The 21,026-nt window shown below is 56.3% G+C and overlaps 2 protein-coding genes across 2 annotated transcripts; one reads left to right on the top strand and one right to left on the bottom strand.

Moving 5' to 3' along the window:
* The first annotated feature begins 224 nt into the window (after nucleotides 1-224).
* On the top strand, nucleotides 225-2,153 carry TMEM147 (transmembrane protein 147). The gene is made up of 7 exons (XM_064293544.1): nucleotides 225-402; nucleotides 478-547; nucleotides 1,074-1,133; nucleotides 1,225-1,361; nucleotides 1,566-1,650; nucleotides 1,751-1,872; nucleotides 1,957-2,153. Exons 1-7 carry the CDS (start codon nucleotides 326-328, stop codon nucleotides 2,078-2,080), a joined length of 675 nt encoding a protein of 224 aa, XP_064149614.1. The 5' UTR covers nucleotides 225-325; the 3' UTR covers nucleotides 2,081-2,153.
* A 3,665-nt stretch (nucleotides 2,154-5,818) lies between these two features.
* On the bottom strand, nucleotides 5,819-19,893 carry ATP4A (ATPase H+/K+ transporting subunit alpha). The gene is made up of 22 exons (XM_064293542.1): nucleotides 19,882-19,893; nucleotides 19,646-19,786; nucleotides 19,485-19,544; nucleotides 18,778-18,981; nucleotides 17,482-17,595; nucleotides 17,005-17,257; nucleotides 16,517-16,785; nucleotides 15,689-15,887; nucleotides 15,191-15,300; nucleotides 14,976-15,110; nucleotides 14,324-14,516; nucleotides 13,644-13,819; nucleotides 11,939-12,075; nucleotides 11,705-11,855; nucleotides 11,448-11,616; nucleotides 11,205-11,359; nucleotides 9,112-9,235; nucleotides 8,493-8,638; nucleotides 6,855-6,988; nucleotides 6,441-6,542; nucleotides 6,259-6,350; nucleotides 5,819-6,028 (listed from the first exon to the last, which is right to left on the bottom strand). The coding sequence occupies exons 1-22, from the start codon at nucleotides 19,891-19,893 to the stop codon at nucleotides 6,000-6,002; spliced, it is 3,105 nt and encodes a 1,034-aa protein (XP_064149612.1). The 3' UTR covers nucleotides 5,819-5,999.
* Between the last annotated feature and the right edge of the window lie 1,133 nt (nucleotides 19,894-21,026).

The following is a 21,026-nucleotide window of genomic DNA, read 5'->3' as shown; positions in this document are numbered from 1 at the left end:
GCGGTGACCCAGGCTAGGGCGCGCTCCGCCCCTTCTGCCTCTGACGTCACCGCTCGCCGACGCTCCGGGCCGGGACTACGGCTCCCAGAAGGCCGCGCGCGGGCCGCGGACGAGGCCGGTGAGCGCCGCGACCCGTCTGCCTCTGACGTCACCGCGCGCCGACGCTCCGGGCCGGGACTACGGCTCCCAGAAGGCCGCGCGCGGGCCGCGGCGGAGGCAGGTGGGCACCAGGCACCGGCTCCGGGGAGAGGGGCGCCTGCAGGGACCGGCGCTTGGAGCCGCCGCCTCGCGACCCCTGCGCCGGCGGGAGCGGGCGCCCGGCGTCATGACCCTGTTCCACTTCGGGAACTGTTTCGCGCTCGCCTACTTCCCCTACTTCATCACGTATAAGTGCAGCGGCCTGTGAGTGCGGGGCGGAGAGGGCGCGGGGCGGAGAGGGCGCGGGCCGGGCGGACGCCTCACCGCCTGCTCCCCCAGGTCTGAGTACAACGCCTTCTGGAAGTGCGTCCAGGCCGGGGTCACCTACCTCTTTGTGCAGCTGTGCAAGGTGAGAGCTGTCGGGACTCAGGGATCCGCCCCCGCCGCCCGCTCCTCGGGGCGGGACAGCCCTGGGGACTCCGCGTGGAGAGGGCTCCAGAGCACCCATAGAAGAAGGGCTTTGGAAGGAGTGGACCTTACGGAGGGGTCTTGAGACAGCTTTTGCATAGCGCTTTTGGTAAAGCTGAGAAAAGCTTAGCTGCATGGTTAAGAGTTTTGTACAGTTAAGAGAGCTAAATAACTCCCAGGACTTCATACGGTGCCGCCAACACTGCCCAGGTAGCCAGCACCGCTGCCTGCAGGCCTGACCGGATCCCCAGTGGTCACCGCAGAACTCATACTTCCAGCCCCTCAGGGACCAGAGCTCCTGCCCAGTATCTCATACAGCCCTGGAATCTTGTCACCACCTGGTGGCCTCATTTCAGCTGCTCCCAGAGCCCCGGTGTCCTGCTCCTCTGCCACACACGAACCTCCCACAAAGCCCAGGTGGTTTATCTCCCTCACTTTCAGGTGACCTCCCTGTTTTCTGTTCCCAGATGCTGTTCCTCGCCACTTTCTTTCCCACTTGGGAAGGCGGCATCTATGATTTCATCGGGGTGAGTGCGGCACGGGAGAATGAGGGAGTACAGGAATGGGGCCCCTTACCCCATGCTTCCTCAAGCCTCAACCCAACCCCTGGACCCACAGGAGTTCATGAAGGCCAGCGTGGACGTGGCAGACCTGATAGGCCTAAACCTTGTCATGTCCCGGAATGCCGGCAAGGGGGAATACAAGATCATGGTTGCTGCCCTGGGCTGGGCCACCGCTGAGCTCATTATGTCCCGGTGCGTGCAGCAGCCTGGAACCCAGACTCCGAGAAAGAACACCTGGGTCCCAGGAGGGTATAGGAGGGCAGGGGCTCGGATTGTGGGTACTGAGAGTGCGCGGGTACCGAGAGTGTGTGGGTACCGAGAGTGCGCGGGTACCGAGAGCGCGCGGGTACCGAGAGTGTGCGGGTACCAGAGAAGCCTTCCCTCTGCCCTCCTCAGCTGCATCCCCCTCTGGGTCGGAGCGCGAGGCATTGAGTTTGACTGGAAATACATCCAGATGAGCATCGACTCCAACATCAGTCTGGTATGCTGTCCTGCCCCCACCTGTATCCACACACGCACACATGCCTTTTTGCTGGTGGCCATGTGCCTAAGGCCCAGTCCTGACTTCTGCCTCCCTCCAGGTCCACTACATCATTGCATCTGCCCAGGTTTGGATGATAACGCGCTATGATCTGTACCACACGTTCCGCCCAGCTGTCCTCCTACTGATGTTCCTTAGTGTCTACAAGGCCTTTGTCATGGAGTGAGCTGGCTGGGGCCAGAGGCTGGGTTCCAGGTGGAGGTGGGTTATCTCTTCTCCTTCCCTCATTGTGCTGTTTCCCCACAGGACCTTTGTCCACCTCTGCTCCCTGGGCAGCTGGACAGCGTTGCTGGCCCGTGCAGTGGTGACGGGGCTGCTGGCCCTCAGCACTCTGGCCCTGTATGTCGCTGTCGTCAACGTGCACTCCTAGGCATGGTGTTCAGACATTCATATACCTGCTCCCCGTTTCTCTCCAGGTTTCAGTAAACAGTATTTGGACAGTTGTTTCTGCCTCATTTTTCTTTCTGGAATTGTCTCCCAATACCAGGTTTACCCTGGGTCCCGGAGGAGCTAGGTAGATGAGCTGGGAAGCTGGCCGCTGATTGTCCTTCGTTCCTGGAGCAGCCCCTCGGGTCCCTTGTTTTCCCAGGATGGGCTGAGGGCGTGAATGAAGTAAATGATCTTTAAGCAACAGCAGAGGCTAGTTAGAGCCCGTGGGGCTCCTCCTCTCATCACATCCTCACTCACCTTGGTCCAGCCTGGCTGTCTCCCACATGGGCCCTGCCTCAGCTGATCATCTACTAGGCTTCTGGCTGCAGACTCCCCCTCTGATCTGCCCTCTGTGTGGCTGCCAGGTGATCCATCTGACCAGTTTAACTAGGTCACCATCCCTACTTAAAAGCATCTGCGGCTCCCCATTGCACAGTGGATAGTCCAACCACCTGACCCTAGGTTTTGCCCTTGACTCTGGAGTTGCTTCCTGGAATAACTTGCTCCAGGCAAATTCTTAATATTCAGTCTTAGCCCATAAGGCACTGGGGAGGGTGGGCAGGCATCTGTGACTCAGCTCATCAGTGCTTTGCCGCAGTTCTGTGGCCCTAGATAGGTCCCTGGCCTGAGTTTTAGGGCAGAGTATCAAACCAAAAAACCCGTTGCCGTGGAGTTGATTCCGACTTAACGACCGTATAGGACACAGTAGAACTGCCTCACAGGGTTTCCAGAGAGCAACTGGTGGATTCGAACTCTGGACCTTTTGGTTAGCAAGTGAGCTCTTAACCGCTGCATCACCAGGGCTGAGTACCAAAAACCGAAAAAACTAAACCTGTTGCCGTCGAGTTGATTCTGACTCATAGCAGTCCTATAGGTCAGAGCAGAACTGCCCTGTAGTGTTTCCAAGGAGCAGCTGGTGGATTTGAACTGTGAAACTTTTAATTAGCAGTGGAGTTCTTAACCACTGCACCACCAAGGCAGAGTACAGATATAGCAAAGAGCAGAGCAGTTGAGCCTACCACCTTGGATCTCATCCTGGATGTCACTGTTCCCTCCCCCAGGGGTCCTGCTCCCTGCCTCATTCCCTCCACCTCCCTAAGAGATGTGTCAGAAGCAGGACTTTGAATGTCATGCTTAAGCTGCCACCTTGATACAAACCCTGCCGGCCCAGGAAGCCACTCCCCAGGCCTGGTGTTTCCAGTGGGATCCTCAGGGGTAAGAGGGGCACCAGTCTTTACAGGCTGTTGAGGTCCTGCCATAATGTTCTTTAACCTTGACTTGGAAACCCTGGTGGTCCAGTGGTTAAGACCTATGGCTGCTGACCAAAAGGTCAGCAGTTCAAATCCACCGAGTGCTCCTTGGAAACTCTATGGGGCAGTTCTGCTTGGTCCTGTAGGGTCACTGTAAGTCACTATTGACTCAGAAGCAACGGGTTAGGTTTTTGGTCTGGTAGGAAACACTAAGGACAGTTCATCTCTGCTGTGACAGTCGGGTTTTCAGAGGTAGCATTTACCCTCAGATGGGATAGCCACCATCTAGCCCTACCCTCTCATTGCCCTTTTGGGGGGCAATGATTGATCGGTCTTGTTGACTTTGATGTGGAAAGGTTGTAGCTGGGACCCTCCCCCAGCCTATCTGGGTCACCTGATGGATATGTAATGGGGTCATTTTTCCCCACACCTTCATCCCTGCAAATGAAGGTTGCAGAAATGATTGTTAGTTCAGCAGCTATTTACTGAGGATGGGCTCTCACACAGGCCCCCTGCTGGTGACCAATGTGACATAATCCTAGCTTTCATGGGGCTTATCTCCAGATAATAGACCAGAGTGGTCTAGGCTGAGGTGGGGGAGCTTTGGCCAGAGTGATCAGGGCTGTGGTAGGCGAAGTTTGGGCAGTGGTACGGCTGTGATGGGGAAACAGGGTTACAGAAGCCCAAAGGAGGTGCCTGACTTGGCCCAGAGGGTAGGGTGGGCTCCCTGGAGGAGGGCATGTGTGAGCTGGACCTGAAAGATGACTTAGTGAGGTAAAGAGGAGAAAAGCAAGTGTCAAGGCCTGTGTAAAGACCTTGAGATCAGAGAATGGGCCTGGCCTTTCCAGGGAAACAAGGCCTGGATGGAACTAGAGTTCAAGAGGGCTTGTGAGACTGCCCAAGTCCGCAGGGGCCAGATAACAGATGGCTGTGAAGGCTGGGCCGGCGAGGTGACCAGGGGCACTGGGGAATCACGGAGAGCTCTAGGGGAAGGCCAGGGGCCAACGTGACTTTAGGAAGATCTTGGTGTAGCAGGTGTGTCGCTGTGTCAGGGTGCACCAGAAGGGGAGACCAGGGCAGGGCTAGAGTGGGTAGAGGAAGAGTGGATAGAGGCTGTGTTGAGAGGCAGCAGTAACCCACGGGGCAGTGGGAAGATGATAAGTGAGTAAGGAAGGAGGCCAGGGGAACACAAGCTGGGGGCTTGTAAATGCCCTGAGGTCTCACCCTATTTTCCCAGTCTAGGTGAGTGAACCACACTGGTGGGACCATGGGGCTGTGCTGAGATCGAGGCCCTGGAAGGGAGCGGGTTTGGGGGATGATGCAGGGCCCATGTGGGCCACCCTGGATGTGCCAGGGTGGCTAGGGATGTGTGGGCATCACCAGCCAGGGACAATTGTGGTGAGGCTGTGGGCCAGGAACAGGGCAGGTGAAGACGCAGGAGAAGCCAGGCCCCAGTCAGAGGGACTCATTAAAGAAAAGTTGGAAGAAGAGAAGTGACCGAGAAAAGGTGCTGCAGGCAGCATGGAGGAGAGGGGCATTTCCAACAGTGGAGGTGGGGGTTGGCTTTTCAGGTGGGGGGAGGACCTGTGGCGTCAGCCCTCAGGGACTGACCAGTGATAGGACACCCACTGCAGGGGCAAAGGGTGAGGAAGTGGAACCAAGAGCGAAGACACCTGTGAAAGGCGGGAGCAGGGCTGCTGGATGTGGAAAGATGTTTGACACTTGTGTCAAAGAGCCTCCTAAGGAGGGAGGAGGGGTGCTGAGAAAAACGAGAGCTCAGGTGGTGGGTGGGGTGGTAGAGTGGTCAAAGGCACCTGCTCTGGAGGCTGTCTGCCATCGCATCCTGGCTCTGCCTTTAAGTGCCACAAATGGGAAGAAGAAAAAAAAAAAAGATTGATCCCCCCAACAAACATTTATTGAGTACGTACTCCCCACCAGATGGTGTTCTAGGCACTATTTGTTCTACAGCCCTCAACAAATAGCCTGGTGGCGCAGTGGTTAAGAGCTCAGCTGCTAACCAAAAGGTCGGCAGTTCGAATCCACCAGGTGCTCCTTGGAAACCCTGTGGGGCAGTGCTACTCTGTCCTATAGGGTCACTGAGTTGGAATCAATTTGACGGCAACAGGCTTGGGTTTGTAGGATTGTGGAGGATCAAACGGGCTAATGAAAAACTGTTGGGACAGTGCTCAGCATATCAGTGTGAGCTGGTTTTATTACAGTCATGCAGAACACAGGTGTGTTTTCGACAGAGCACCCCAAAACAGCCCTCTTGTCCTACCTGGAGCCCTAAGAACAGACAGACTCCACCAGGAGCTGCTAGCTCCTCCCCACCAAAGCCCACCACCACTTCGTGTGGGGCTGCGCCAAGACCAGCTGAGAGGGCTGGGCCAAGGGGGCTTCCCCAGGAGTGGTGGTGACTTGACCCCTTGTGGATGGGGAAGGGGAGTTGGTAGGGTCCCTCAAGGTTGGGGAGCCGCAGGCAGCAGAAGTGGACTCAGGAGGTCTCCTAGGACTCTTGATTGCCCAGCTGTTGATGGCTGTCCACAGAGGGTCCATAAGCCCTGTCCCCACCCGGCTGTGGTGGATGCAGGGACGAAGGTTGTGGTCCCTCTAATAGTAGAGCTCCTGGTCCCACCAGCCTGCGAGAGAAGGGGGAGATGGAGACTCAGTGCTGGGAGGATGCAGGTCAGGGTTTGGGGAACCCAGGGGCAGGTATGGAAGGTCAAGGTTGGGTAGAAAGTCAGAGGTTTCAGGTGAGTGGTGGTCTCTGATGTGGAGGTCAAAGGTTTGGCAGTCAGGTGTTGGTCGAAGCATTCCATCTGACAGCTTTTCATCTGCTTATGCCCAACCTCCCCATGCCCACACTCACTCCCTGGGCAACAGCGAACTCCAAGCTTCCGCAGTTCATCATAGACAAAGATGAGGATGCCGTAGGGCAGGGGCACCAGCCACCACTGGTACCTGTAGGTACAGGGGAGATGGTGAGGTGAAGCCTCCCCCCGGCCTGTGACCTGCAGCCCTGCCCCTCCGCCTGCACCCCCAGCCCCTTACCGAATGGGCATGAAGTTGAAGATGTTGGGCATTCCGGGGCAGTAGCACAGGAAACAGCCAATGCAGACCTGGAACACGATGGCGATCACCAGGATCCTATTCCTGCAGTGGGGCAGACGGGCCGGCTCAGACCGAGGCACCCAGGATAAAGCTGGGGACCCGACGGCAAGGGGTGCTCTAAACGACAGCTCTGGAGTGGCCTGCGCCTCTGCCAGTGGATGCTGCTCTGTGGCACGAGCCCTCTAGGTGATGGGACACAGAGGGCCCGGTTGGGGGCATGTGGAGGAGCTACTGGCCAGGCAAGGAGGAAGAGCTCTGTGCCAGTGTTGGCTGGCTGTCGTCAGCCCCGTTTAGGGTCTGCGGGGGCTGGGCTCAGGTGGGAGGGCAGGGCAGGGCTGGGGCCTGCGGGGACACCTGAAGAAGCCCTGCTGGAAGGCCGAAAGGCGGCGTGTCTTGCGGATGAGGACGTCGGCTATCTGGCACACCTCGATGCTGATAAAGAACACGGTGTAGCAGGTGTACTGCTGGTACAGGCGCTGCCCGAACGTCTGTGAGGCCGGGAGAGAACAGAAGCAGCCTGAGCCCAGCGGGGGCCTCTGCGGCCGGGGGCACTGGGGCTCTAGGGCCACCAGCCCCTAAATGCTCTCCTTCCCTCTCATAGAGGCTGGAGCAGAGGAGACGAGATGCCAGGTTTGTAGAACCCCGGGGCAGGGCGGGGGCAGAAACCCCAGCCAGGCAGAGCTTGTTGGACAGCACCTGGGCCAGAGAGAGTGGAGGCCGGGTTGCTTTCACGACGAAAGGAGGGGTACAGAATTTCCTGGTCTCTGAGGAGTCTGAGCAAAGGGCATCAGAATCTTAAGGAAGGATTCACAAGGTCCAGGGACTCCAGGGGCCAGGCAGATGGCAAGAATGAGTGAGGTGGGCCTTTGGGGAAAGAGGGCACCCAACCCATTTAAAGGGGGCAGTCACCACTCAGCCCTTTTTCACCACAGCTAACTTTGTTGTTGTTGTTATGTGCCTTCAAATCGATCCCAACTCGTAGCAGCCTCATAGGACAGAGTAGAACTGCCCCATAGGTTTTCCAAGGATGCCTGGTGGATTCGAACTGCCGCCCTTTTGGTTAGCAGCCAAGCTCTTAACCACCACGCCACCAGATCAGTGGTGCTCAACTGTTAGTGTGCAGCAGAATCCCCTAAAAAACCCATTGCCATCAATGGGTTCCAACTCATAGTGACCCTACAGGACGGGGTAGAACTGCCCCATAGGGTTTCCAAGGAGCAGCTGGTGGATTTGAACTGCCGACCTTTGGTTAGCAGCCAAGCTCTTAACCACTGTGCCACCAGGGCTCCAACACAGACTGCCAGTCCCCACCCCAGAGTTTCAGCCCCAGAGGCCTGAGAATTTGCATTTCAAATGAGTTCCAGGTGACACTAATGCTGCTGGTCCTGGGACTTCACTAAGAAACCCCACTGCCATCCGGCCTATTCCGACTCAACATCCACTGTGAACACCACCAAGGTAGACCTTAGTATTCTTCTCACTTCACAGGTGAGAAAACAGGCACGGGGAGGCAAAGAGATCGTTAGGCTTGTGAGGGGCAGTGCCAGATGATGAATCCGGGCCGCCTGGCTCTGAGCTCTGCATTCTTAACCACTGTGGTGGATGTTAAAAGGGAATACCCTGCTGTAACAAAACCCACGTGCCAGCCTCTGTGCTCCACACTTCTAAAGACTGCCTCATCCAAATTCTGTGCGCGAGTGACGCTGCAGAGAAAACAACAGGGCCTGGTCCCATGTCTGAGTGGTGTGTTTACTGTCAGGGCAGGGAGTGGACTCAGCTGCAGCCGCCCTCATTAGAAGCAGGAGTTCAGAACTAGAGACAGTGGTAGGGAGGCCCCTCATCCCAGAACTGGCAGAGGGTTGGCAGTAAGTCTGGGAGTCTAGGTTGCCTTGGCTTTGCATGGTTGCATGTGGAGCAGTGAGCGTGAGCCACACACAGGGCAGGTGGCTCCCGGCACGCGGCCGTCCTGGGGTGGAGCGGGCAAGGGCTCACCCACTCCTGGCCATAGCTGTCCTGCAGATCTTGCAGGTGGTGGTCCTCCCACTGCGGCCGCAGCCCCACACACAGCAGTGGGAACCAGCCCTCCTGGGCCATGGCTGTGAAGTAGTCGGTGAAGCCAGCAAATGACTGGATGGCACCTGGGAGAGAGGCAAGGTGACACAGGGAGAGGCAGGAAATAGGCGGGGACACAGAGGAGCAGGGACACGGAGAGACAGAGGGTCACGAACATGAAGAGGGTCAGGGACACGGAGACCAGGACGGAGAAGACAGGGATGCAGAGTCATTGATGTGGAGAGACGAGCAGGGACACAGGACACTGTTAGGCACAGAGAGACCAGACAGAGAGTTAGAGATGGGAGAGAAAGGAACAGGAACACAAGAAAGAGAAGGACAGGGACCCCGAGAGAGATCGATAGGGACACAAGAGACAGAGACACAGAGAGAGACTGAGAGAACCCCAAAAGAGGAAGAGGCAATGACTCAGAGACAGGGTCAGACAGAGCAGGGGGACCATAGAGACCGTCCAGCCAGAGCCCAAATCAGAGACCCTGAGGCCGGCGAGGGGCCCTGCTGGAGAGCCCCTACTCCTTCTGGCCCAGTAGGCACTCACCAATCTGAAAGTAGGAGTAGGCGGCCAGGGGCTCGTTGACCAATCTGTCACGCTTCGGGTTCCGTGGCCGCAGGTGCATGATGTCACTCTCCGCCTTCTCATAGGCCAGAGATACCGACGGGAACTGGCCAAGGGTGGGAGGAAGGGCCCTGGCTGAGGGTTTGCCTGGGCTCCTGTCCCCTATGCTCTGGAGCTCCCCAGCGGGCAGGTGTGGGACCACAGTCACACACACCTGGATGCCCTGGGCTGGGCTGGCCCCGCTCAGGAGTGTTGGCATGTCCAGGCCCATATCTGCGTCCACATCTACCCTGGGGCTGCTCTCCGTCTTTTTGTTTCTGTCTTCTCTGTCTTGTCTCTGTCTCTGTGTTTGCCTCTGGGGAACCCTGGTCTCAGCCTCAGCCTCTGTGTTTTCTTGTCACTGTCTCTCTCTATGTTCCTTACTCTTTTTGTTTCTTTGTCCCTAGCTCTGGTCTTTCTCTGTGACTCTGCCTCTGTGTGTACCTGTGTGTCCTTGTCTCTCTTTGCACTCTCTGTCTCTCCATCTCTGCCGTTTGTCTCTGTGTCCTCCTCCCAGCCTTGTCCGACTGTAACCACAACGTGGCAGCAGAGCATGGTCTCAGCTGAGGGCCTTTAGATTGCCTGTTCCTTCTGCCACAAACACTCTTCCCTCAGATTTTCACAAGGCCAACTCCCTCACCTCTTTCAGGTCTCTGTTCAAGTGTCACCTTCTCAATGAGGTCTTCCCTAAACCGAACCAAACCCATTGCCATTGAGTCAATTCCAACTCCTAAAAAAAGCCATTGCCAATTAAGATGGTGCCCAGCTACCACCAATGACTGCCCTGACAGGGAGCACAACTGAGAACCCCTGAGGGAGCAGGAGAGCAGTGGGATGCAGACGCCAAATTCTCGTAAAAAGACCAGACTTAATGGTCTGACTGAGACTAAAAGGACACCAAAGGTCACGGTCCCCAGACCTTCTGTTAAGCCAAGACTGGAACCATCCCCGAAGCCAACTCTTCAGACAGAGATTGGACTGGCCTATGAGATAGAAAATGATACTGGTGAGGAGTGAGCTTCTTGGCTCCAGTAGACACATGAGGCTGTGTGGGCAGCTCCTGTCTGGAGGGGAGATGAGAAGGCAGAGGGGGACAGAAGCTGGCTGAATGGACAGGAGGAATAGAGCGTGGAGAGGAGGAGTATGCTGTCGCATTAGGGGGAGAGCAGCTAGGAGTATATAGCAAGGTGTGTATAAGTTTTTAGGAGAGTCAGACTTGATTTGTAAACTTTCACTTAAACCACAATTAAAAAAAAAACAAAAAACATTGCTTTCGAGTTGATCCGACTCATAGTGACCCCATACGACGGAGTAGGACTGCCCCATAGGGTTTCCAAGGAGTGGCTGGTGGATTTGAACTGCCGACCTTTTGGTTAGCAGCTGTACACCTAACCACTGCGCCACCAGGCTCCATTTCAACTCGTAGTGACCTTAAAATTGAGCCACCACTTCCCTCCAGGGTACTTACCGAGGGCACAGGCTCTGGGGCCCTTGACCTCCCGGGCTTAGATCCCAGCTGTGCCACTGGTTAGCTGTGTAACCTGGGGGAAGCCACTCAACCTGTCTGTGCCTCAATTTACTCGTTTGTGGAAACGGTTTGATAACAGTAAAGCCCATCTGATAGGCTGGTTGAGGACAAAACTAAGTTAATTAATAGGTGTGCCTGGCCCGTAGTCGGCTCCATGTAATGAATGTAGCCCGTCAGCATGGCCACCCATTTGGCTGCATTCAGGGCTGCTTCTGTAGCTCTTTTCCATCTGCCCTGGGGTCAGTCCAAATGTGTTTATCTGTCCCTGTCTGTTTAGGGATGTCCGTCTGCGATGCGGGTATCTGGGCCAGTTGAAACTCTGGGTCCCTGTGTGTCCACAGGCTTGTCCTGCCCACCTGTGTGTCCGTGTCTGGCTGGCTAGCTGTGCATCGATACGCCTTGCCTGGGTTGCTCTAAGAGTGTCCACGGCAGGCTCTGTCCGTCATTCTGTCCGTGAGCACCTGTCTGTGGGCACTGCGGGGGTGGGGCAGCAGGGCTGTAGACTCACGATGTCGGTGCAGAGCTCTATGAAGAGGATGGTGATGCAGCCGAGGGGCAGGGGCACGCTGACGGTGATGTAGATGAGGTAGGGCGTCAGCTCAGGGATGTTCTTGGTCAGCGTGTAAGCGATGGACTTCTTCAGGTTGTCAAAGATCAGGCGGCCTGTGGGGACGCAGCAGGCACCTCAGCCTCCTCGCAGCCTGCTTCCCCCGTGCCCACACTCCCGGGCCCTCCCCGGCCCAGCCCGGACCCTGCTCCACGCCCGTCACAATGGAGGCGAAGTTGTCATCCAGGAGGATCATGTCGGCCGCATTTTTGGCAGCATCTGAGCCAGCGATGCCCATGGCCACACCGATGTCTGCCTTCTTCAGGGCCGGGGAGTCGTTCACGCCATCCCCTGTCACAGCCACGATTGCACCCTGCGGGGAGTGGGTGCGGGCAGGCGGGAGGTCAGCGAGAGGCCAGCCCGGTCCATCCATCCACCCACCCTCACCATCAGGTTCGCACCAGTCGCTGGCAGCTCTCCACAATCACCAGCTTCTGCTGGGGACTGGTGCGGGCAAACACCATCTCAGGGTGGGTGCGCAGCGCCTCAACCAGCTCTGACGGGTCCATGTCCTTCAGCTGCATGCCGCTGATCACACAGGCGCGGGCATCCCTGGGGGGAGAGGGGAGGCCTCGCTGGGCCCTCAGCCTTCAGGGGCATGGGAAGAACTGTGAGAAGGATGGAGAGGGTCTTACTTGTGATTAACCTGGTCCACAGGCACTCGGAGGCGGGCAGCGATGTCTTCCACCGTCTCACTGCCTTCTGAGATGATCCCCACGCTAGATGCGATGGCCTTGGCTGTGATGGGGTGGTCACCTGTCACCATGATCACCTGCGGGGGTAACCAGGAGACTCTTGACCCCTTCAGATCAGCCCAATTTTCTCATCCTCTCTTGTAGACAACTGTTGATAGACCCATTCATTCGTTCAACCAATCATGACCACCGACTAAGTGCCAGGGATACAGCAGGCACAAAACAAACAAGTCTGTCCTGGTGGAGCTCACCTTCTAGTGGAGGAGAAAGGAAATAAACATAGGAAAGAAATGAATTCTATGGTATGTTGTTACTGTTGTTGAGGGCCACCCCCGAGTTGGTCCCTGACTCGTGATGGCTCCGTGTCCAGTGCTCTGGCACCGTCCCACGATCGGTTGCAGATTGAACCATTGTGACACACAGCGTTTTCAGAGGCTTTGAAAATGATTTTTGGAAGTAATCACCAGGCCTCTCTTCCTAATCTGTTTTAGTCTGGAAGCTCCACTGAAGCCTGGTCAACATCATAACAACACACGTCTCCACCGACAGATGGGTGGTGGCTGAGCATGGCGTGCACTGGCCGGGAATTGAACCCGCGTCTCCGTCATGGAAGGTGAGAATTCTACCCCTGTATCACCAATATCCCCATATAATATGTTAGAAGGTGATAAATGCTAAGAAAAATAATAAAACTGGGTAAAAGGGATGGCAAGTGCTGGGTGAAGGAAGTGGTTGTTTGATTTTAAGGTCACTGTGAGTCAGAATCAACTCAATGGCAAGGGGTTGGGTTTGGTTTGGTTTGGTTTGGTTGGTTTGGTTTGGTTTGGTTTGGTTTGGTTTGGTTTGGTTTGGTTTGGTTTGGTTTGGTTTGGTTTGGGGAAGGCCTCATTGAGAAGGTGACACTTGAACAGAGACCTGAAAGAGGTGAGGGAGTTGGCCTTGTGAAACTCTGGGGGAAGAGTGTTTGTAGTAGAGAGAATAGGCAGTGCAAAGGCCCTGGGCTGAGACCACGCCTGAACTGCCAGAGGACCAGCACAGAGGCGTGCCCAGAGAGGAGAGGACAAGAAGCAGAGAGAGGGCTAAGGAATAAGCTGAGGAAGGGCACAGGCCCAGGCCTTGTAGGGCCTTAGAGACCATGGGAAGGACTTGGGCGTTGCTTAGCATCTCCTCCCCCACTCTTGATTTGTCTTTGGAGAACCACCCCCTGGCAATTGGTCAAAGTGAGGCCTCTGGCCAAGACTGGGTAAGTGACTGGCCACTCAAGCTATTCCATGCCCCCAGTGATTGGTTCAGAGATGGACAGATGACTCAACCTGGAGCTCTTAGAAAAGAGGGCACTTTTTTTTTTCCTGTGGGGTGACTAAACAGATGGGATGTAAATTGAACTGCTGAGAGGATAATCTCTGCCCCCAAAATGAAGCCATCACTTGAGAATCAAGCCTGCAGTGAGAAAAGCAGAGCTGAAACATGAAGAAAGGCAAGTTCTAACGAAATGACACAAGCTCCTGGATGCAGCTATGCCTGAAGCTTCATTCTCCAGAGGTTTTCAGCTTTGTGAACCAACATATTCCCTTTTTTGTTCAAGCCAGTTTCTGCCACAGAAGCTCCACCCTCATCGCCTCCTGGTCCTCTCCCAGTGGCATACCCGGATGCCTGCAGTGCGGCACTTGAGCACAGCGTCTGGCACAGTGGCTCGGGGTGGGTCTATCATGGATACAAGTCCCGCAAAGCACAGGCTGCTGGTTGGAAAGTTCATGTCCTCCACGTCAAAGGCATAGCCAGGTGGGTAGTCCTTCTCACTCAGGTAGAGCTGGCAGAAGCCTAGCAGGAAACAGAGAGGTCAGAGAGGAGTCCTGGGAGAGCCTGACATCATCTCATTCCATTCTCTTGCCAAAGGTCACACAGCAAGAAAAGTGAAGGAGCTGGACCACAGGTCTGTGCCTTCCGGCGTCAAGGCTGGGGTTAGGGAGGTTTAAGGGATTAGGACAAAAATTGGGGGAGGTCAGGGGTCAAGACAAGGATAGGGAAAGTCAAGCTAAGGAAGGTCAAGGAGTCAAGAGGCGGTTTTGAAAGGTGTCAGCTGAGGCAAGCGCTGGGAAAAAATCGCGGGATCACAGGTCAGGTCAGGACGGGGAAAGTCGGGTGGGGAGTAGGTGGGGAGATCAGTATTCAGGGTAGGGGCTGAGAATGGTGGGGGGTCAGAACTGGGACAGGGAAAATCAACGGCGAGTGTACACTGGGGCACGTCCGCTGTCAGCCAGGGTCCAGGAAGGGCGAGTGGGCTCTGTGTGGTCTGCTTCCCCCTCCCCTGCCTGGGGGTCTCACCAAGCACGCGTTCGCCCAGGCCTCCCAGGCTGAGGTAGGCCGTCTGGAAGGCCTCGCGCCACTGCTCGTCCAGCGGCAACTCCTGGCCCTTGATGAGGATCGAGCTACAGCGCTCCAGCACGCGCTCGGGGGCGCCCTTCATCACCAGCACGTGCCGCGGGTCCCGCGGGTCCTCCAACGTGTGGATGGACAGCTGTGGGCGGGGCGGGGCGGGGCTGAGGGCGGGGCTACTGGGGAAGGGGAGGGGCTGAGGGCGGGGCTACTGGGTTGGGGCGGGGCCGAGGGTGGGGCCTGGCAACTGGCGGGATTTGGCAGTGGGTGGGTCAGGGATGGTGGCGCAGTGGTTAAGAGCTCAGCTGCTAACCAAGAGGGCAGCGGTTCGAATCCACCAGCTGCTTCTTGGCAACCCTATAGGGCAGTTCTACTCTGTCCTATGCTATGAGTTGGAATCGACTCTACGGAAACCGGTTTGATTTTTGTTTTTGTTTTTCCGGGGGGGGAGCGGTTATGGGGAGGAAGATGGGGTTTGGCCAGGGAAAGGCCGGGGACTGAGGGCGAAGGCCCGCCTTGGGCAAGGCGTGAATGTGGACGGGGCGGGCGGTGGCAGGACTCTGCGCAAGGCGGGACTGGGCAGCGGGCGGGGGCTGCGCACCTGAAACTTGTTGGTGGAGTTGAAGGGGATCTCGCAAACTTTGGGGAAGCGCTCGCGGTAGCCCATGGCGTTGCCCAACGTCAGCTCCGAGAACTTGAGCAGCGCCGTCTCGGACGCGTCCCCGATCACGATGCGCTGGGAACGGGGGGCCAGTGTCAGGGGCGAGCCCGGCTGCCCCAGGCTCCCGGGGTCACGCGAAGGCCCCCGGCGCTCACCTTGGGCACCGGCACCGCGTCCTGGCCCGACTTGAAGGCGGCCCGGTTGCACAGGGTGAGCACGCGGCACAGCGCCCGCCACGTCTCCGAAGACTGGTCAAATGTCTGCCCTGGAGGCCAGGTGTCAGGGCTGGAGCCGGGAGGGGATTCCTCGGGCGCCCCAGGCCCGGGGCAGCAGCTCTCCCAGGCCGGGACCGAGCCTCTCCGCCTGGATCTAGTGGGCATCCCCTCCGCGGACCTGAGATCCAACCCCCTCCTCATACCAGGCATGGAGCCTCCTCTCCAGACCCAATATCCAGTCACTCTCAGACCTGAGCACGCGCCTCCCGGGACCCAGGACCCAGCCTCTCTGCAGATCTGGCGTCAAATCCCCTCCCTTAATATTAACACCCCCCACCCCCTTGAGTAACCTCAGATCTCCTTCTAAAGCTCCACCATCCGCCGGAGAAAGAGCCCCGATCCTGCCTGCCCCGGCCCCGTCCCCGCAGACCCCCACACCTGACTGGTCTTCGGTGGTATCTGCTGAATGGATGTGATTGTCAAACCACAAGTGGGACACGGTCATGCGGTTCTGAGTCAAGGTTCCTGTCTTGTCCGAGCAGATGACCGATGTGGAGCCCAGGGTCTCCACTGCTTCCAGGTTCTTGACCACACAGTTCTTGCTGGCAAGCCGCTTGGCTGTCAGAGACAGGCAGACCTGGTGGGGGAGAAACCCAGGCACCAGGCTCAGTCTTTGCTTCTAGTCCCACTTCCGACTCACTGTGACCTTACAGCACTCGGGATTTCTTTATTCCAGCCACAGGTCTGCCTATGCAACGTTCCTCTGAAATAGCCAGGCTGTGTCTTGCCTCCAAGCCTTTGCTGTCTACCCAGTATGGCTTCCCCAGTCTGCCCAAATGTAGCCAGGCCTCTCTCAGAGCTGCCCCAACTAATGTCCTGTAAGTCCTCTTATCAACAGAATCAAAAAGAGAAAACATTCCCCTGGGCCTGTCTTGGGCTGGGGGTTGACAGTTGAAGACCAGCTACACCCTGGCCACCCACACTGGCCTCAGCCTCCTCCGGCCAAGGGCCCCGCCTATTCATCTCTGAGTCCTTCCTCAATGCCTAGCACAGAGCACCATCCAAAGTGACTGTTTGCTGAATGGACAGATAAATGGAGAGAGGGGTGGGTGGGAGGGTGAGTGGACAGGAACATGGGTGGGTGCATGGGAGCGTGAATAGCTAGATGGACAAATAGGGAGATGGATGGGTGGAGCTTGGATGAATGGCCAAACAGATGGACAGGCCTCTCAACTCCCTGCCCCCCTCTTCTGCCCCCCATCTCACCGTGACAGTGGCCAACAGCCCCTCAGGCACATAGGCTACCACAATGGCCATGAAGAAGACCATGGCACGCAGGAAGGTGTAACCAATGCACATGGCCACCACAAAAAATGTGGCACCAAAGAGGATGGCCAAGCCTGCGATGATGTCCACAAAGTGTTCAATCTCAATAGCAATGGGCGTCTTTTCATTTTCCACTCCTGATGCCAGGGATGCAATGCGCCCGATAATGGTGCGGTCGCCTGTGTTCACCACCAGGCCCTGCGCTGTGCCTGCAGTGGGGCCAAGAGGGTGACTCAGAGCGGGGTGGGCAGCAATGGGGTGTGCACCAGCAGAGTGAACTGAGGGAGGGGGCAGTCATGTGGAGTGGGGCGGCGGCGTGTGCCAGAACGCAGCAGCGGAGGGGCCGGCGGAGACAGTGTAACTTATCAGTAATGGGAGGTGTGGAGGTGGTGTGGTCAGCTGGGCAGGCAGGCAGGGGCCTCACAAACCCTCAAGGCACATAGTAGAGAAGAAGGCGATGTTGCGGGTCTCCAGGGGGCTCTCGTGTGTGCACTCAGGTGAGCGGGTCTGCGGCTCCGACTCCCCAGTCAGCGAGGAGTTGTCCACCTTGCAGCCCTGGGCTGCAAGGATGCGGATGTCGGCTGGCACTCGGTCCCCGCCCTTCATCTCCACCAGATCTCCCACCACAAGCTGGTCCGCGTTGATCTGGCATTTGTCCCCGTCACGGATCACGGTTGCTTGCTGCAGGGTACAGGCACCAGAGTTGAGGGGGGTGGGAATGAAGGTTTCTCGGCGAAATGGGGATGTGGAGAGGTGAAAAACATGGGGAGAGGTGGGATCATGGGAAGACCCGAGAGTCTACGGGGAGAGATGAGGTCCATGGGTGGAGGGCAGGTTGGTTCTGGTGGGAAATAGGAGCCCACAGAGAGATGCCAGGGGGCCTGCCCAGGATGGTTTGGACCCACCTGGGGTACAAGGTTCTTGAAGCTGGCAATGATGTTGGTGCTCTTAAACTCCTGATAGTAGCCAAAGCAGCCAGTGACCATGACTACAGCAATGAGGGCCAGTGCCAAGTATAGCTGGGAGGAGAAGAGTGCATTGGGGTTATGTACAGGGGCTAGAAGTGCCCTGCACAAGGCCACCCACCTGCTCCTTGGTTCCTTGGTATTCTCCGGGCCACCCCCAGGGTTTTCCCCAGACACTCTACTGAGAAGCTTCAAGCTTTTTTCCCTGTGGTCTATGTCCCCCTTCCCCTATGTTCTTCATGTCCTACAACCAAATGCCCTGTAGCCTCAGTGTCTTGGGTCCCTGTGTCCCCATATCCATTATCCTCTGGTCCCTTTATCTCCCATGCTCCATGTCCCCATGTCCCTTGACTTGTGCCCCATGTCTCCAGGTACCTTGGTTTTATGGGCTCCCTTTTCCTGTGTGCCCCATGTCTTTCATATCGTCCATTGTCCTACATCTCCTCGTGTCCTGCATTGCCTGTGCCCCCCCCGTTTCATTTTGTGTTCTTTGTGACCTAGTGCCATCCTCTCTGCTCTTGTGTCCAATAGTTCCTATGACCTTGTGTCTCCATATCCCCATGTTTGTTCTGTGAATCTTATGCTCCATGTTCTGTGTCCTTCATGGTCGGTGTCCTCCTGTCCCCAACCCCATGTCCCTACGTACAATGTCTCCTTATGTCCCCATCTCATGTCCTGTGTCCTATGACTTTTCAGGCCCCTGCCCAACATCACAAGATGTCCCTAGTTCTCCATGTCACCTGTTCTGATCCCATCCTGTACCCAGTGTCCCCTTATTCTACATCTCCACATCCTCTGTCTCTTCATTTCCATGTTTAATGTCTTATATTGCCTCATGTCCTGGGTCTTATGTCCCTTGTGTCCTTCCATGTCCCCATGTCTCAGTCTCCATTTCCCCTGTGCTCCATGTCCTTGGTTGGTTCCATGTCCTTATATCCTTTGTTTCCCAAATCCCATGTCTTGAATATTGCAACTCTGTGTCCTTATGTTCCCATCCTATGCACCCCCATGTCTGAGACCCATTCTCAATGTCCCCAGTTTCCTGTGACCTATGTGTCCTTGGGTCTGTCCTATACCCCAGTGTCCTCTGTCCCCCATGATCCGTGGCCTAGGACTGCACCTCCATGTCTTTATATCCTTACCACATGCCCCCCTCATTCTCAGTCCCATGTTCAATGTCATCTTTTCCCCCATGCTCCTGTGACTGATATCTGCCCCATAAAACCTGCCACTCACATTGTCATCAGTGGTTAGGTCGCCCTCGCTGGCCTGAATGGCGAAGGCAATGAGGCAGATGGCAGCAGCCACCCACATGAGGCATTGCAGGCCGCCTGCCAGTTGTCGCGCAAACTTGACGTACTCTGGGGTTCCCCGCGGCGGCCTGAGTGCATTGGGCCCATCCCTCAGCAGCAGCTCAGCTGCCAGGCTGGCAGACAGGCCCTGGGAGCAGATGGCAGGGGTTATGGTGGGTGCTAGAAGGACTTTCCTCCCACCACAGACCCCTCACGGGGGTGGGTGGGGTCACCCCTCTGTCACTGTCCCCTTTTCTTCTCTCTCCCTCTGTCTCTCTCCCCTTCATTTCTCTTCCCATCTCTGTCTATTCGTCCCCCTTCCTCTCTCCCTCTTTTGCCTCTCCGTCTTTCTCTTTCTTCTTGTCTTTCTCTCCTTCTCTTTTCCTGCTATCTCTCTGCCCTAGTGTCTCTCTGTCTCCTCATTGGCTCTATCTATCTCTGCCTTTCTCTGTCTCTTTTTCTTTTCATCTGCTTCTCTTATTAAGTCTCTTTCTTTTTGACCCTTTTTCCGTAATGCTTTTTCTCCCTCTACCCTCTCTGTATCACTCAGTGTCTCTCTACATGCCTATCTCTCTCCCTGGTCTCTTTCTCTCCTCTCCATGTGTCCGTGTGTGTCTCTCCCTCCCTCCCCCTCACCGGCCCCCAGCTCACCTTGGTCGCACTGGTCTGGTACTTCTGCTCCAGTTCTGCCACTGACAGCTGGTGGTCATTCTGTGCGGTGGATGGCAGGGACTCGCTCTCTGGCTCTCAGCAGACCCACCCCTGCCCTGGCCCAGTCCCCGGTCAGCCCCCTGCCCCAGCCCCATGCTCACAATCTCCATCTCCTTCTTCATGTTCTCCAGCTTCTCCTTCTTCTTGCCTCCACCACCACCTGCCTTCTTCTTGCTCATCTTGGCTGCCATGTCCCCACCAGGGCCCGGACCCAGCTCCACCGAGTACAGCTCGTAATTCTCCTGGAGGGTAGGAGGTAGGTGGCGGGGGCAGTCATCAGATCCCGCTGGAATCCCTACCCCCAACCTCCAGCCTCTGACCGCTGGGCCCCACTCACCGCCTTTCCCATGGCGTCTGGTATGGCTTCCCCCCTTTGCCTGGACAGAGCCTGCCTGGGGTCTGGACCAGCCCTGATATAGCCCAGGAGGGAGAGGGTGGAGCAGAACCAGCCTGTTTACAGTTGATTACGGGGCTCCTTAGGGTGACCTTCAGGTCTAGATGGCTTAAGCATTCCCTACTGGACTGCCCCAACCTGCCTAGACCCTACGGAGCTTCCCCTCACCTTGCTGCTGAGATCAGTGAACCACTGGGTATATCCATAACAACAACAGTAACACACAGTGCTCATTCATGTGTCAGGCACTGAGCTGAAAGCTTTCATCTATTAACTTATGCAGCCTCACAACAACCCTTTGAGGTGGGAACTACTCTTCTCCCCCCTTTACAGATGGAGAAAGTTGCCCATGGTCCCAAGCTAGGACATGATAGAGCTGGGACTCAGGGCCAGGCAGGCTGGCTGCAGCGTGTCCCCTCTTAGGTTCTGTTGTAGCATGTGCCCAACTGACTGGAGGAGGAGGATGCTCACAACAGTCCCCATAATGGCTGTCGTTTACTGAGTATTTGCTATGTGCTGGGCTCTGGTGGTGGCACGGTGGCTGAGAGCTACAGCTGCTAATCAAAAGGTCAGCAGTTCCAATCTATGAGCAGCTCTTTGGAAACCATATGGGGCAGTTCTACTCTGTCCTATAGGGTCGCTATGAGTCCGAATCGACTTGACAGCAATGGTTTGGTGGGTTTGGGGTGGGGCCCAAGAATTTGCATTTCTAACAAGTCCCCTGGAGCCCTGGTGGTGCAGTGGTTAAAGAGTTCGGCTGCCAACCAAGAGGTCTGCAGTTCGAATCCACCAGGCGCTCCTTGGAAACCCTATGGGGCAGCTCTAATCCATCCTATAGGGTGGCTATGAGTTGGAATCGACTCCACAGCAACAGGCTTGGTTCCCCCCCCTGGGGTGGGGGAGAGCCTCTGCTCTGTGTGATTTACTCAAATTGCTTCATTAGCTCATCACAACAGCTCTATATAGTTACATTATCTTATTAGTCCATTGTACAGATGAGGAAAACAAGGCACAGAGAAGTGAAGGACTTTTTCTAAGGTCACAGTGTCTAAGTATCAGGGAGAGGATTGTTTGCCCATGTTCCACCC

Source organism: Loxodonta africana, chromosome 11 (genome assembly GCF_030014295.1).
Source record: "Loxodonta africana isolate mLoxAfr1 chromosome 11, mLoxAfr1.hap2, whole genome shotgun sequence".
NCBI classification, from domain to species: Eukaryota; Metazoa; Chordata; class Mammalia; order Proboscidea; family Elephantidae; genus Loxodonta; species Loxodonta africana.
This window is presented reverse-complemented; position numbering and strand designations above follow the sequence as displayed.